The sequence below is a fragment of the Solea senegalensis genome, linkage group LG17, assembly GCF_019176455.1.
Source record: "Solea senegalensis isolate Sse05_10M linkage group LG17, IFAPA_SoseM_1, whole genome shotgun sequence".
Lineage (NCBI taxonomy): Eukaryota > Metazoa > Chordata > Actinopteri > Pleuronectiformes > Soleidae > Solea > Solea senegalensis.
The window spans coordinates 8,294,153-8,309,601 of record NC_058037.1 but is presented as its reverse complement, the minus strand read 5'-3'; the positions used below and the strand labels follow the sequence as shown (position 1 = coordinate 8,309,601).

General features: G+C 40.3%; 2 protein-coding genes across 10 annotated transcripts in view; one reads left to right on the top strand and one right to left on the bottom strand.

Annotated features, from left to right (window-relative positions):
* nkain2 (sodium/potassium transporting ATPase interacting 2) overlaps positions 1-15,449 on the bottom strand; it is a 128,863-nt gene that overhangs the window by 98,907 nt on the left and 14,507 nt on the right. The window lies entirely within an intron of this gene.
* LOC122784096 (triadin-like) lies at positions 1,337-15,046 on the top strand. 7 transcript variants are annotated; one of them, XM_044049185.1, is made up of 7 exons: positions 1,337-1,712; positions 6,582-6,780; positions 9,364-9,405; positions 12,421-12,465; positions 13,486-13,527; positions 13,703-13,852; positions 14,800-15,046. In XM_044049185.1, the coding sequence occupies exons 2-7, from the start codon at positions 6,594-6,596 to the stop codon at positions 14,820-14,822; spliced, it is 489 nt and encodes a 162-aa protein (XP_043905120.1). In that variant the 5' UTR covers positions 1,337-1,712; positions 6,582-6,593; the 3' UTR covers positions 14,823-15,046. The 7 variants fall into 7 exon arrangements, with proteins under 7 accessions (XP_043905120.1, XP_043905121.1, XP_043905119.1 ...); XM_044049186.1 differs by having other exon boundaries at positions 13,486-13,533; positions 13,703-13,822; XM_044049184.1 differs by having other exon boundaries at positions 1,339-1,712; positions 13,486-13,533.

Below are 15,449 nucleotides of genomic sequence, written 5' to 3'. Positions count from 1 at the left end.
CAGGGACAGGAAGAGACACACGAGGAGAGCAACAACTATACGAAAATGTAACTTAAAATGTACAAAATTCCTTATATTTTTTTTGTTGTTGACTGAGAAAATGGTATTGACAGACAAACTGAAAAAAAAGAATCTATACATATGTACATCATATTAATTCATTTACTGAATTATTCATGAAATAACACTCACACGTTCACTGAGTGGTAGCAGTGCTATGGTAAAATATGTGCAGTATCATAACACGAGTAAGAGTCACACGGTCTCTCTGAAGGAAAAAGAAAATATTGAAATGTCAATAACAGCAGTGAGGGTCTAGCTTTTTTTTAAGAATTAAAGGTAAAAAACAAAAAAGCTCATGAATGACTCACATAAAGAGTTACATGGGCTAGACTGTGTGTGTGTGTGTGTGTGTGTGTATGTTGTGTCCCCCAGCCCTCAGCCCCCTCTGTGTGCCCTACATATAAAGCAGTCCAGTCCTATGTTAACACCAGCTGCTGTCTGTACCTCTAATTATAGCCTGTGCCATGCAGCAGCGCAGGCTCCCAGGGCAAGACTGGGGGTCAGGTTACACCTTAGCCCTGCTCGGTTACACACACACACATATAAACCTTTAAAGTGGGTCTAAAAAACAGGTTCTGGCAGGGCTTTAAAACTCACACGGGGCTCAATTAGATATTTTATTTACTTATTTACCCCTGACTTTAACCTCCGTTTGACAAGGTTGGGCACCGCGGAGGAGGATACAGTATATGTTTCCCCTTGGAGGAAGATGTTTAAAGTTCTAAGTAGTTAAGTTGTTGTCAAGGGCACAAAGTGAATATATTTGCTCTCTAGACAAAGTTGTGATACAGCAGAGCTGCTGCTGTTGTTGTCGTCATCGTCGAAGGACCCCCCTGTTATATGATATTATTAGACCATAATTAAACACATAATGGACTTAATTAAAAAAAAGGAAATAAATGAATACCTGGTCCACATTATCGGTGTGAGGGAATAGCCTTGTTAATTTGAACAGGTCAGTCCAGTAATAAACCTCTCAGAGGAGGAAACACCAACTAGAACCGTGTCTTCCTCCATCATTATACCGTGATTAATAAGCCTGGGTTTCTCAGACTGCATGTGAGACCTTGAGACCTTTGTCTCCTCACTTCTCTCTCTCCTCCTTTTTTTCCCTTCTCCTCTCCATCGCTTGATCTTTGCTACTGTGCGGTCTGTTTTCCCCCCTTTCCCCCCTTTTCTTCTTCTAAAATCTTCCCCCACCCCTCCCTGATTTTATCTCTCTATTTTGGACCCTGAGAGGGGGCAGGGTGGGTCAACCCTTCTCCCTGTTTCTCTCTCTCTCTCCTTCTGTCTCACTCACTCTCTCTCTCTCCAGCAAGTTATAACCAGGACTCTCAGATACTTTGACGCAGACTGAAAATTTAAAAACCTTCAAGAACAACTTACATTGGAAATACAATGAACTATATAAGCTGCCACTTTTCTTCTGCTGGGAAGGTTTTAGTTTATTTTTAGGCCCCGTGTGATCCAGCTTAATACGACCGCTGTGCGCTTTTCGCTGCCGGATTTGAGTGTTGCCTCGGTCTTAGTTTCTCACATTCAGCTTGGGCCAAAAACAAGTGGAGTTACATTTGTTTCTATGGTAACACTGCATTTCCCCGAGCCTTTGAAGGACTGAAGGTTATCGCTGAACATCCAGCTGGTCCAAGGTACGGTACAAAAAAAAAATCCATTTCACTCTGGCTGAACTTAATAATGATCTGATCGTGGTGTTTGTGAATGTTAAAGGTCAGATGACAGGTCCATACAGGTGTTCATACTTATTGTCATTTAAAAAATGCTTTCATTGGAACTATATGTCTAATGAATAGTTGATGTTTTTGTCCATAATTGTTAATTGTGCATTGTTAAACTATAATTACTGGGAAGTAATCTTAACATTGCCGACCTAAACATGATGGTGCTTAACTCTCTCACACTCATCGCTAAATAGATCTAGCTAAGTGTGACATCCAGTAGAGTCCAGTGATTCTTTGAGTTTAAGTCAGGGGCAGACATGAATGAGAATTCTTATTCTCACTGCTTCTTTCCAATCATGAAAAGATTGTAAGATTGTACCATGTTGTACTCTTCTACAGGGGTGTCAAACTCATTTTAAGTTCAGGGGGTCACCTACAGCAGCACAATTTGCTCTCAAGTGGGCCGGACCAGTAAAGTAATAACCACAATAACCTATTAACAACAAGCACTCCAAATGTTTCCTTTTGTTTTACATTAAATTAAGTATCTTTTTACAAAACAACCAGAACTCTCTTGAGGAAAAATAAATGCAGTAACAACAAAACATTCAGCCACAGGGATCTGGGACTGAAAATAAAATATTTGAAATATATGAAATGCTCACAAATCCATCCTGGGGGCCGCGTATTGAACACACTGGTGGGCCATTTCTGGCCCCCTGGCCATACATTTGACACCCCAGATCCTGAGTCAAATCTTTTGTTGGGTTTAGTCTTAATCTGCAGCAAAATAAAGTCCCTTTAACGCCGTACATGCGCACTTTGCATTGCCGTAGTTACGAAAAATTTCTGAGAAGCTGAGAAGTTGCACGAGTTTTGCCCTGTTTTGGAACATTGAGAGACAAAGACTCAAACAATGCTATTGTAAAATATGTTTTATACTGTTCAAATTTCAAATTGAACACGTGAACAAGTGCAGTGTTTTTCTAAATAAACCTTCTTTGTTTTTCTTCATTTTAAATTGTTAAAACAGTAAATTGTAAATAACTGCCGGATGCTGCTCTGGAAAAATAGGCCAAAGCACTTTCGTACAGGACATTCTCTGGTCCTTTTTATGGTTAAATGAATCAAAAAAAAGTCCAGACGGACATTTTGAGGGTTATCATTAAATGTGCTCACCAACATTCTCCACAGACGACAGTGAAGAGGTGAGTTGACTATTTTGTCAGACAGCTGTGTGCGAAAGGGTCATGCGCTCATGACTCATGACTTTTCTTTGTCACCTTCCATTCGCCCTCAAACGCCGGACAATAGCCTGTGCCCACATTCCTCTCATTCTGCTCATTCCTTTGCTGTGAAGGAGAGAGAGAGAGAGAGAGAGAGCAACAGCCTGTGTCCTTGTATGTGTTAAGACCGTGCAGAACTGGTGGCAGCAACAGGTGGGTCGGGTCATCTGCATGGCTTTAAAGAGAGGACAGACTCATGGGACACAAGTTTTTTTGCAGGGTGTGTGACTCTCCTGTTGATCTACGTGTGCAGGTGTGCAGAGGAAGGCTAACGATTGCACACACACACACACACACACACACACACACACACAGACAGACACACACACCGTGCAGCTTTTCCTCCTCTATCTGCTGCGAGGTTATTTCCACTTGTACTCCAGCCTTTTATCACTGCAACACTGGGACCGTTTTTACCTGCTGTGGATCAATAAGTCGGCCTGATCAGCCCATGCCAGGGCTTCACTTGATCAATGGCTTTTATATCACGAACACACGCTCAGACTCGGCTCTGACTTTTAATGGACACACACAAACACACAGAAACACACACACACACACACACATACTTGTTGTTGCTCACCAGATCAATGGCTTTTATATCACAAACATGTGCTCAGAGGCACACTTGGCTCTGACTCTTAACACACCAGTTGTTTCTCTCTCACACACACACACACACATACACATTCCAGTCTGTGTGGACGAAATTATGTTAAATTGATTTTGTAGTTTGTTTTGTGAACACTGCAACAGAAAGGTCACCTGGAGAACGGCTGCTGCCCAATCCAAACACATCGACTCTGCACATTATGGATGGATGGATGGATAGATAGATAGATGGATAGATGGATAGATGGATAGATAGATAGATAGATAGATAGATAGATAGATAGATAGACAGATAGATAGATTCACGAGGATTATTTATGTTTGAAACTATCAAAGCGAGAACAAATATTAAATGTAGACGTGTGTCAGACTTGGGGCTAAAATGATGGCACAAACTCAAAGTGCAAAACTCTTGAGCTCTTTTGGGGTCCAATTTTTTTTTGAAATATAAAATAATTACAGCTACAATGCAACTTGAAAGTCTAGTATCATTGTAAGTGCAATGTTTTATATGTTTTCTCTACATTTCTGATTGTCTTGGGTGTGAGTGCAAAGGGAACAGATGTAGAAACTATGTACCTTGATGTGAGAGAAACAGCATCCAAACCACAACCTAATTCTCCATTCAGTGTCATAATGAGTATTGTTTAACAGCATCGCACACAACACACACCTCTCCTGGCTCTGAATCCTTCAGCGGACACAAACTATTTCATATTTCATTCCTGTTTTAATTCAAAAACATCAAACCAGAGTAACTATCGTGTCATATTTACAAATAAACCGCCCGAGAGGCAGGAACGAGAGAGCAGAAAGAAAAAATTAATCATCTCAGGCCTTTTGTCACATCACGCTGCCTAATCAACACAAACAACCCGACGTGGGCACGTACTGTAATCACGTTAAGGCTCAGCGGCCCACACCGTCACACAACAACGGGAACTTTCCTGTGAGAAGTCGTTCGTCTTACAGAGTGAGATGGAATTTAATCTCATCATCACCTCAGGTAATCCTTGTTCTCTTGCCACTCTCCTTCCCCGTGCTCATCTCTCCACTTCACATCTCTCATTCTCCTCCTTCAACGAAAAAAATAAAATAAAAAAAATCACCGAACATATTGGAGTGATTCACTGACAACCTTGTGAATTAACAGTTGCTCAGTGCATCAATCAAAAGAAATGAAATAAAATGAAAAGTGTATAGTTGGTGCACATACTAATGATGATGACGCACGGGTTAAAGTCACACACACACACACACACACACACACACGTCAATATCTTTCCACACTTATTGTACCGACAGCACCATGACCTATCGTCCTGCACTGTACGCAGCGGAAAGCTTTACGGGCAAATAAGACCTTGCACTATAACAATCCTCCCAAGGTTTCTGTGTGGATGTCCAGTTGAGTTTAGATGCTGATTATTACTCTTTTTTTTTTTTACTTTTGACGTGTCGTCATGGTTCCGACAGAAAAACAGACAATTTGTTGCTGCAGCACATGGTTTCACAACTCAGAGGAGACTGCACCATGTCAACACTAAACAACTTCACTTAATGGTTGTTGTTTTTTTTACAGATAGTGGAATTGTTTCTTATTACTGTTCCTTAAGAAGACACAGATATTTTCTTCTTTTTGTCGTCTGGAGACAACTGTATTTTATATAAAACTCACTAAATAACAGCTTCTTTTACCCATTTATCATTTCTCGTACAATATTATGCAAACCATAGGAAAATGGTTGTAGCAGAGGGGGCGACTTTTTGACAGAAGGGATTGTTATTCATGTCAGAACTTCTGCATGAGACTGGGGTCAAGACACCAAAAGCACTCTGACTTAGGCCTGGTGCACACGTAGGTGGGTGTTTTACAAAACCTACTTTCCTACTTTTGGCTTTAAAAAATACTCTCCACACATTTTTCAGGAGAGGGAGTGAAAGAACTTCTTCTATAACAGAAATAAAAATAAAATAACTCGTTAAATGCCCCGTTAGCAATGATACAGTAGCTATGTTAGCTATGTCCGACTCATTACACAACTCCCACATGTACCTTGAGTCTATATCTGTCCCAATGTAAAGAAAGAAAGCTCGGATTTGTGATGGATAAGGTATTTGCCTTTGATTTGATTCCTTTGTCTTCATGTTTATTTGGCCATTCTTTAGTGTTTGTAATGTTCAGAACACATATTTTTCGGACTATGTTTAGGAATTTCTTTAAGATATACAGCCAAACACACTGGAAGAGTTGACCCCTCTTTGTTGCGGGTTGTTTGACTTGATTGTATTTTGTATAATCTGATGCCACAGATTTGTACATTAAATTTAAATTACTTCATTTCAATTTAATCTATCTATCTATCTATTTATTTATTTATTTATTTATTTATTTATTTAATTAAAAAGAGAATGGGAAAGTAAACAGTGACAGTAAACGCCCACAATGTTCCCCTAATGTTTATAGTGAAGAAGCTGTGACTGGATGCCGAGCAGCAAAAATAGATGACACAACATCATCACTGAAAATGTAGCAGATTCATTAGGTATTTTCACGGCATACTGTGGATACGTTAATGAACACTTCGCCCCATTGTTGGGGAAAAAAAACCCCAAAGACAAACAGAATTTTCAGCCGCACTGTGTTTCCGTCAATACATGTTTGCTTTTGCAGATTAGTGCTTTAACAAACATCCACTGTGGAAGACAGAGGCTGCTGGAGGAGTTCTTCTGAGAGAGAGAGAGAGAGAATAAAAAATCCTTTCAATGACAAAGACATCAGCATTTTTTTCTGCTTCACTAACAGGTTCTCTTCAAATTATCCAGACCTGCTTCAATAAGTGTTAAGATATTTATGATTTTTCTTTTGTTGATGCTGTAAGATTTTGAAATATTGACCTCGATTTGAATGTAACTGTTCTTTCTACCGTGTCTCACGCAGCTTTCTTCGACAATGAGCAGCCAGTCCAACGGCGGGGCGGTGATCCCCACAGCTCGGAGCAGTGCGAGGTCATTTATGGACGATGTCATTTTAACCTTCAGCTCGCCGATGGCTTGGCTGCTGGTTGTGGCCCTGATCCTCACGTGGTCGGGCGTAGCCATTGTTCTGTTCGACCTGCTCGATTATAAGACTCTCACAGGTAAGAAATTCAAATTGAACAGATATTTTTAAAAACAATATTTCCATTATTTACAGCATTCTATAATGGTTTTAATCTCATACAAATGTTTTTTGTAATGTTTTAATATTTTTCGACGCTAATGACACTCTCCTCCCACTCATGTATCACCCATTTTCCAACATTTCCATCCACACATTTCACAGCCTCACAGACATTTTTGAAGCAGACTTCAAAAGTGGCCATGCTCTCACCAAGGGCCGTCATTTTCGAGCACGTCTCACCTTTTCTCATCAGCACATATTAATGCCGCGGGTTCAACACGCCTGACCGTCAATGCGGTGCTTGAACCTCGGCTGGTGTTTTAAAGCGGCACGTGGCGCGTTAAGCAGTCACTTGACTCGATGAATGCATCGAAAATGACACGCTCCTGTTCGGGAGAGCCCTTTTCTCTAACATTATACAGTATGTACTGCTGTAGTATCCCGCTGAGTACATGCTGAGGTCCACGCACTCCTCTTCATCTTCACAAGAACATCTGACTCATACACTCAAAGAATGGATTGAAAAGAAAACTCCACTCATAGACGGTGGATGGAGACTTCTTTGATAATCTACAAATGTAACGTTGCCGCTTTGCTTCATTTTATACCGTATAGGTCTTATTTGTTTTGAGTGATCAGACTCCGTTCCCCCTCCTGATCATGCTTTAATTACTTAATTGCCACGAGATAAGAGAAAATGAATTTCCCAGAGACTGCAGTTAGGTTAAAGACCGATTCAGTTAAATGCAAGATATCGCCTTCAAACATTTTCCAGGTCTGCTTAAGTCTGTCTGCTCGCTGGCACCGTGATCGGGGCTTTACAAAGCTCCACAAACCAATTTAGTTTTATCTGGAGATAATGAGAAACATCTGATTACAGTATAATAAGATGGGGGAGGAGAACAACAGTCGCTCTCTTGTGCTGCAGTTGCAGAACACAGTTTTCTTTTTGTAAACACAGCATCTGGGTTGATTTCCCAAAGAAATAAGAGGATAAATGTGGCCGTGCTAATGTGAATCCACTACAGTTATAAATGACTTTATGGATCAGACTGAGGAAGTGCAATTTGATTATTATTATAATATGACTATTTTACCTGCAGGAAATTACAGGGTAGGTTTTTTTTGTTAAGTATTCCTTAACCCTTAACACAGATTACACAACTCCTTATATGGACATCCTGAGGGTGTGTGTTTATAGGTCACATCTTCAGGCTTTAAAAAAACTGTGTTTTTTTCGTCTTGCGTATGTGTTGTTGAGTCAAAGTTATGATTCGTTTTATATCTCATATTATTTTTTCAAAACCGGGCGCAACAATTGCGCAAAAATCACAAAATAGACCGTTTTTTCTGTTATTTTTTTTCATAAAAACGAGTCAAGCGAAATTTGAGCTGTGACATAATTCCAAATTTCACACATTCAATCCGATTTGAAAGATTTGTAGTACTTTTTGCTCAGGTGTGTTTATATAGTTGGTGAAAAGGATATAAGACAGTCTATATTGCACATTTTATAGACTCTGAATACACGTTTTAGCATAATCATGGAAAAAAAGCAGCCTAAATGCTCCGTGTTCTAAGGGTGAAGAAATCCTCCCATGCAATAAAAGGATATCAGTTGCTGTAATTGCATGAGAAGGGGATTATTTTCTTTTCCTGCCAGAAGGGACACAAGGAAAATGGCCACTGATTGTCCTTTAAATGTGTGAGCATATGCATTTTTGTTTTTGAAGACAGACTAAAAGAAATCTACAGATAATATCAATATAATCAACAGGCACTTTTGTATAGGTTAGAGGCTGTAGACAACATAGTTAATTGTATGTTAATTATCAGTTGAGTAAGTGTCAAATGATTATCTGTTGACATGATATTTAATACCTGTTGGTTAATAATGGAGTTAAAAATGGACTAAATGTATCATTGAAGTTGTTCTTTTTTTGCACCTTTTGATGAGACACTACTCTGCTTCCAAAAACACCTTCTTCTATTTTTTACCGTTTAAACTAAATTAGTTACAAGTCTAGTTTAGTCATCAGTTGATGACGAATGTTTGAAAATGCAGCATTTGTGGATAAATTCCATGAAATAAATGAATGTCATTTACTTATTATAGGAAGAATAAATTACCTCATGGAGTTCACTTAATTGTATCGCGTCTTGTAATACACAAAGTCTGTCTGCGGCGCATATTAAATACTGCGGTGATCAAATCAGATACAGTGTCATGCACAGAGCTAAAAGCGTCGCAGTTGTTTTTTCCGACCACACAACAGAAAATCAATCATTTATTTTTGTCACAGAGCTGGTGTATTTCGGTGCTCGGCTAATTTACGAGTCAATTCAACTCATATCTATTCTTTGTCACAACTGCTCCACATCACCGCCACCATGTATGAGGACTATATGCTGCAGTGCAGCGATAGTCCTGCCTCACACATTCAACACACTCATCTGTAACACTTGTCCTCACTTTCCTCCTTTGTTCATCCATCCCCCCAAACCCCCTTCACCTCTCCTCCATCCTCATGCTGTCAATCACCTGCCATCCCATCCAAAGAGTACACATCATACTGTGACGACCCCGTGTGTTTATCTCCTGGTAAAAACAACAACAACAAGCAAACGAAACATTAACAATCTAAACTGCGCCGCATGTTTTTCTCTTGCTTGCACGACAACAACGCGTGACCGAGCAGTGGAAATCAAGATGGTCCTTGTCCTGTCTTGTCCGCTGTGTGTGTCCAGTATTTCACACTGAGAGCCGCTTGCATTTGACCTTTTTCAAGGGTGGATCAACACTAAATCAGGACAAAACCTTGCAGTGGGTGGAACCTTCACTCTGCACGCGTTCGCCACCAGCTGTCAAAAAGCTAAACATGTGCCGAGAGCCATGATTCTGCTGATTTGAGTGCCAGGTAAAGCTATTGTACATGCGAGGGACACAAGGGCTCTTGAAGGAAACTGTTAAGTGTGGGGCATCACCATCTTTATATTTCTGCTATAGTGCAGTTTAGTCCCTGACATGGTCCTCTCCATGAATACCAACTATCCTGTAACATTGACTTTTTGCTGACAAGCTTTACAAAGTTACTGTAGCTTTTTTTTTCACCTCCCATCCAAATTCCTGCCTCATAGCTGTTTGCAAAGTTAAACACATGTATATCTGAAAAGGAAAATGGACATGGAAAGAAATCTTTAAAGTGACTTAGTGCTGATTTGCCCTTTGAAAAACGTTTTTTTTTTCAAAATGTGTGTCTTGTTTTCTCATTTGCTGTGAAGAGGAAACGACCCGTGATTAACAGCCCTTAATCATTGCAACAGACGGATGACAAATGAATGGGAAAGTGACGTTCCAAAACCTCACGCGAATGGTTAAACGGACTGGAAAGAGCGAGTTTACGATCCATAAAATTTTACTGAACTAAACAAACCACTCAGTGATCTTTTGTGCCGCCCTGGAATAAATTAGCATTTGTTCAATTTTACATTTATTGGGGGTTTTACCGCATTTGTCACAAGTCTGTGTCAGTGCACGATAATGTACCATACAGTATGTGTTGCATTACTAGTGTGGACGCATGTTGTGAGGACCTATATCCGTTAACACCAAAAGAAACCACTCCTTATAATGTAAATCTAAGGAGAATACATGTTTAAGTTAAGGTCAGGTTCAGTAGAAGTGAGACTTAAAGAAACCAGAGGCTTATTAATAACAAAGGGTGATAAAGTTGCTTATTCAGATCATGTGTATGAATGCAGCTGTAAATCTGCTGCTAGGAATTTAAGATTGAATCAATTGTGCAATTGTGGAGATTTACTGTCTATTTGGCACTGGAAGTGTTGGAGTTGATATTTCAAGAGCTCAGTGAAAATGGAATAGAGAGTCCGGGATGGAAATTGATTCATACATCACCCCGCACATCACACAGCTATCAATAAAAGTTTCAAGTCTTTTTCTCCAAGTCACAGAGAGATATTTCTGTCAGGGCTAATGATAGAGCTGAAGTGAGGAGATGTTTCCCTGTACGTTGGAGTTATCTTCCATTTCTGGAGGCAAATATTTGCAAGGTGACAATGACAAAATGCTGGGCTGCATTTTTAATCACAAGGCTTTTCTCCCACCATGACATTTCAATAAAGGCCAGTTTGTGTAAATGAAACCACAAGGGGACATTTCTGGACAATGAAGAAGATATGCAATTTGCCCTGTCGTGAAAAAGCGAAGTGTGTGTGTGTGTGTGTGCGTGCATATAAATGTGGAGACATACAGTACTAAGAAGGTTGTTGTATAAAGCAGCAGGGGCTGTCACAGAAGGAAAGACAATGGTTGAGAGACAGAGACAGTGGGCAGAATCAGTCATGTAAAGACTGTTCTTCCTCCTCTGTCAGAGAAAAAGCAGCTGAAGTGTTTAAAATAAACTGGGGTGAGAACATTGTTTATGTCACAAGAAGAACAGGCTGGAATTATATTCCAGACATTTGTGAGTCTGAACCTGAAGAATGTTTACATCATCCTCAGGAAGGAAGGAAGGAAGGAAGGAAGGACACAGGAAAGATCAGAGGAAGAAAGGAAGGAAGGACACAGGGAGGATCAGAGGAAGGGAGGAAGGACACATGGATGATCAGAGGAAGAAAGGAAGGACACAGGGAGGATCAGAGGAAGGAAGGAAGGACAAGGATCAGAGGAAGAAAGAAGGAAGGACACAGGGAGGATCAGAGGAAGAAAGAGCAGAGGAAGGAAGGACACAGGGAGGATCAGAGGAAGGAGGGAAGGACACATGGATGATCAGAGGAAGAAAGGAAGGAGGATCAGAGGAAGGAAGGACAGAAGGAAGGACACAGGGGAAGGAAGGAAGGACACAGGGACAATCAGAGGGAGGAAGGAAGGACACAGGAAAGATCAGAGGAAGGAAGGAAAGAAGGAAGGAAGGACACAGTGACGATCAGAGGACAACATTTTCTTTTTGCCCTGACCCTCCTCTCAACTCTCCTCCAAGATTTTCATCTTCCTTTTTTCCTTCATGTTTTCTCATGTCGATGTGGCTGCTAAACTTTACACCAAACTAAAAACAACAACAAAAAAACAAAGGCAGAAAGGTTGGGAGAGAATAAAGACACGAGAGGAAGACACATGAAGAGAAAACACAGGATGACAACATGAAAGTAAGACGATGAGCAGAAATAGATGGAGATGAAAAGCGACACGGAGAGAAACGAGACAGAAAGAGAGCGGGTGGAAGTGTTGGAGGTGGAGGGCTGTCCTTCTATTCCTGATAGAGTGTGGAAATGTCAATCAAAGAAATGCCACCGCATTAATGAGCTGTCTGTGAGGAGACTTGGACAACAAACAGGCAGAGAGCTGGAGAGGGGCAAATTAAAGAGATCCACAGAGACAACCAAAACAATGCATTTAGCACTTTAGAGCCAGGAGTTATCATAATACTCGCGGAGGAGCGATGAATGTGCTAATTCATGTGTTCCTCAGAGAGACGGATGCAAACACGCGCTCGCCGCCGTGGCAGCTGTTGCATCACAGTTTGCTTTAACACCACTAACAGGATGTGTCATTATCTTCAAGGCCAGAGCAGTGAAGGCATTATCTGGCTTATTACAGATACTGATGAGCGGCAAAATATTTGGGCGGCAAAGTCCCTCCGCAGTAAGTCGTACAGAACTGTACAGTGTGTGTGTGTGTGTGTGTGTGTGTGTGTGTGTGCTGTAGTGAATAAATACATAATCAAAAAAAACAACAACACTGGTGTGAGTCTGAATGCAATACGAAGCAGATGCCGCGGCAATTAGCGGTTAATGAATTGTTCAAGAAGACGCTGAGACACACAAGCACACAGTTTGATCGTGATAATAATAAAAAAAAAACTTCATGTCTGATGAGAAATCAGCTCACTAATGAAATCATTAAAGGTTAATGAGAGTAAGTTTGTAATTAATCATCAAGCCTGCACTTGTAGATGCTATAATTATTGCGTATGAAATGCCACTTGTGATTTCTAGCCTTGTTGTTTGTTTGATCAGAGTCCGGCTACACTGAGACAGGAAAATCAGAACAAAGTATAGATTTTATGTCATTTGTTTGCCTGTATGATTATTATTTATTTAAAAGGAGCTGTGTATGGTTAAACAGAACTCCCTTGGCAGGTCAGTCCAACACAAAGAGACGTTTTACAGCAAACATAAAAGTTAAACACAATAAATAAAGCACATCCTACAGAATATAAGAAATATGTCTTACAAAAACATAAATAAATCAAGTCATTGAGATATATTACATTAAGGGTAAAAACCAGTGAAGCTGAATCATCACAAAAGCTGGATGTGTTGCTGCTTATTGCTGTGTCCTCCGCATCCTTCACTTCAGAGTTAAGTCTGAGCTTGTTCTTTGTGATAAAACTTTGTTGTTTGTTTTGTTATCACGTTACTGCATTAGTGTCACGCGTGTGTGGAATCTAACGCTGCATGTGGCTTCGATTGCTTGAAAACTAAACAAAACAGCAGTGAGACAAAGGCTGCTGCTCATTGTTCTTTTACGTTTTTGAATCTATTGTCTCCTCTTTGTTTGCTTTTTGTTTCCTTTATCCTCTTTGCAACCTGTAATTTACCCAAAGACACTGCGTCTGATAATGTTGATAATGTTGCGTTCATGTATCTCTCTCAATATCAGGTCTCCCTCCTCCTTCTGCCATCGCTAAGAGAGGTTTGAAGGGTAGAGGCAAGTAAAAACGTCACATTCACTCAAGTATAAATAACGATTATTGTGTTTTCGTCCAGTCTGTATCCTTGACTCCACTCTTGCCTAAAATAATGGTCAAATGTCATATGTTGTTTTTTAGTTCTTTTGACTTGTGGAGTGTACATGTATCTATTCTGCTTTGACTCAGGCGGTGTTCGTCCAATGAAGTCCAGCTACGCTCCAATCACAGCTCAGGAAAACACTGATTGGTGGGAGGTGATGTGGACGTTTGCCGCCAATTTGGTCGCTCCCGAGGAGGAGGAGGAAGGTATTCACCACCTAACTGAAACCCTCACATGTAAGAACACATCACCTTACACTCGTAACCCATCTAACCCATGAGGATTACTATTAACACATTAAGATGTTCTTGTGTCCACGGTGTCTCTTCAAAATCACTAAAGAGACACAGAAACTACTTAAGGGAAAAACATGAAACAGCTGCAGATGTGTTGTCATTTCAAATCTGTCTGCTTTGTAGAGGAAGATGGGCCCTTTTACATTTTGTACACAAGATCCTGCTGTTTCATAATCCGCCTGTGCTTATCCCACCTAACGTCTTGTTCAGGGAGAAGGCTTTTACACGCACCAGACCATGAATGAAACATTTTCAATATTCTGTGGAAATAAAGGGGGGAACAAAATAATCTGCATGTCAATGTGGAAAAACCCTGTATCAAACTCTTCTCATGTTTATGCTAAAACCACATGTTTTTAGTGCAGTCTTGCATTGTTATAGCCCGCGGACGTGCACGTCATAGTAACGACGCGGCTGCAGAGTGTAATCACTCACTGACTAAACCGGGTTATAGTAGTAATGAATATGATGCTCATCTAACCTGCAAAATTGTGCCACTACAATTGGTAGAAAATGAGCTTTTAATATTAGCTTCTTCAATTCAATTACCAAAAACCAGTGTTCCAGTCATGTTACCGTTAATTAAATGTAATAAAACCTTGACCTTGGGCAACACTTGCTCCTGTTCAAGTATTTAAGAAGACGTTTTAAGGCCAAATCAGCAGCAGGTGATGATGATGAAACAAAAATTCATGAATAAAAAGGCAGCCTAACACTGATCATCACTCTCCATGTGTAGTAATAGCAGCCAAAGTGCATGTTTTCTCCGGGCGAAAACATCACAATCAGTGGTTTGCATGTGTGCCACTCTCCCTCCCCTAACATTTACACCTGCTGTAGGCGTGATTGATGAACTACTGCGACTGATTTTCTCCCCTGTCATTCAGCCTTTCACTCCGAGGAGCTTTAAAAGAGAAAACGGGCGGCGAGAGGACAAAACACTGACAAGTATGAAGATAAAGAGTCGCAGAGAAGACGCCAAGACAAAAAGATACAAGTGTGCCAGGCAAGAGTGGACAAGATAAAGTGGAGGGATTCAAAGAGGGAGAAGGTGTAAAAAAAAAAAATATATATCACAGCAGTATTTCTTTCTGTTGTTAACTAGAACCTGGTGAATAAAAACTGCCACTTTTACTTCCTGGCTTTTTGTTTCATTTGTGGGCGTGAGAGCCAATGTTTCAGGAGAACTTGAGCAAAAAAAAAAGAAGAAGAAGAAAGAATTATTGATGTAGTGAAGAGGAGAGACGAGCAATACAAGCTAAACAGCTGAAGACATATTTTCTACCACGTAACGATCTTACATGGTCATTACAGGTTATTCTGCACCGAATTAAATCATCATCATACAGGTATTAGGATTATTTTGTGGGTAAAATCCTAAGCATTCACTCGTGCTCATGAGAATGGCCCCGATTAAACACCGACTAAAATAAAAAAAACTCCTTCACATCATTGCATCATTGAAGTTCATAGTGTTTCTGTTATCTGGTGTGTGGAATTTCTCAGTTTGGTTCAAATCCTCGCTTAACAATGACCA

Bases quoted from the DNA above. Each gene is read 5' to 3' on its own strand.
- LOC122784096 (XM_044049184.1), top strand. From the start codon at position 6,594: ATGAGCAGCCAGTCCAACGGCGGGGCGGTGATCCCCACAGCTCGGAGC. The intron at 9,406-12,420 runs GTAAAAACAACA...GGCTTATTACAG, and splicing joins CCCCGTGTGTTTATCTCCTG to ATACTGATGAGCGGCAAAAT. The intron at 13,534-13,702 runs GCAAGTAAAAAC...GCTTTGACTCAG, and splicing joins GAGAGGTTTGAAGGGTAGAG to GCGGTGTTCGTCCAATGAAG.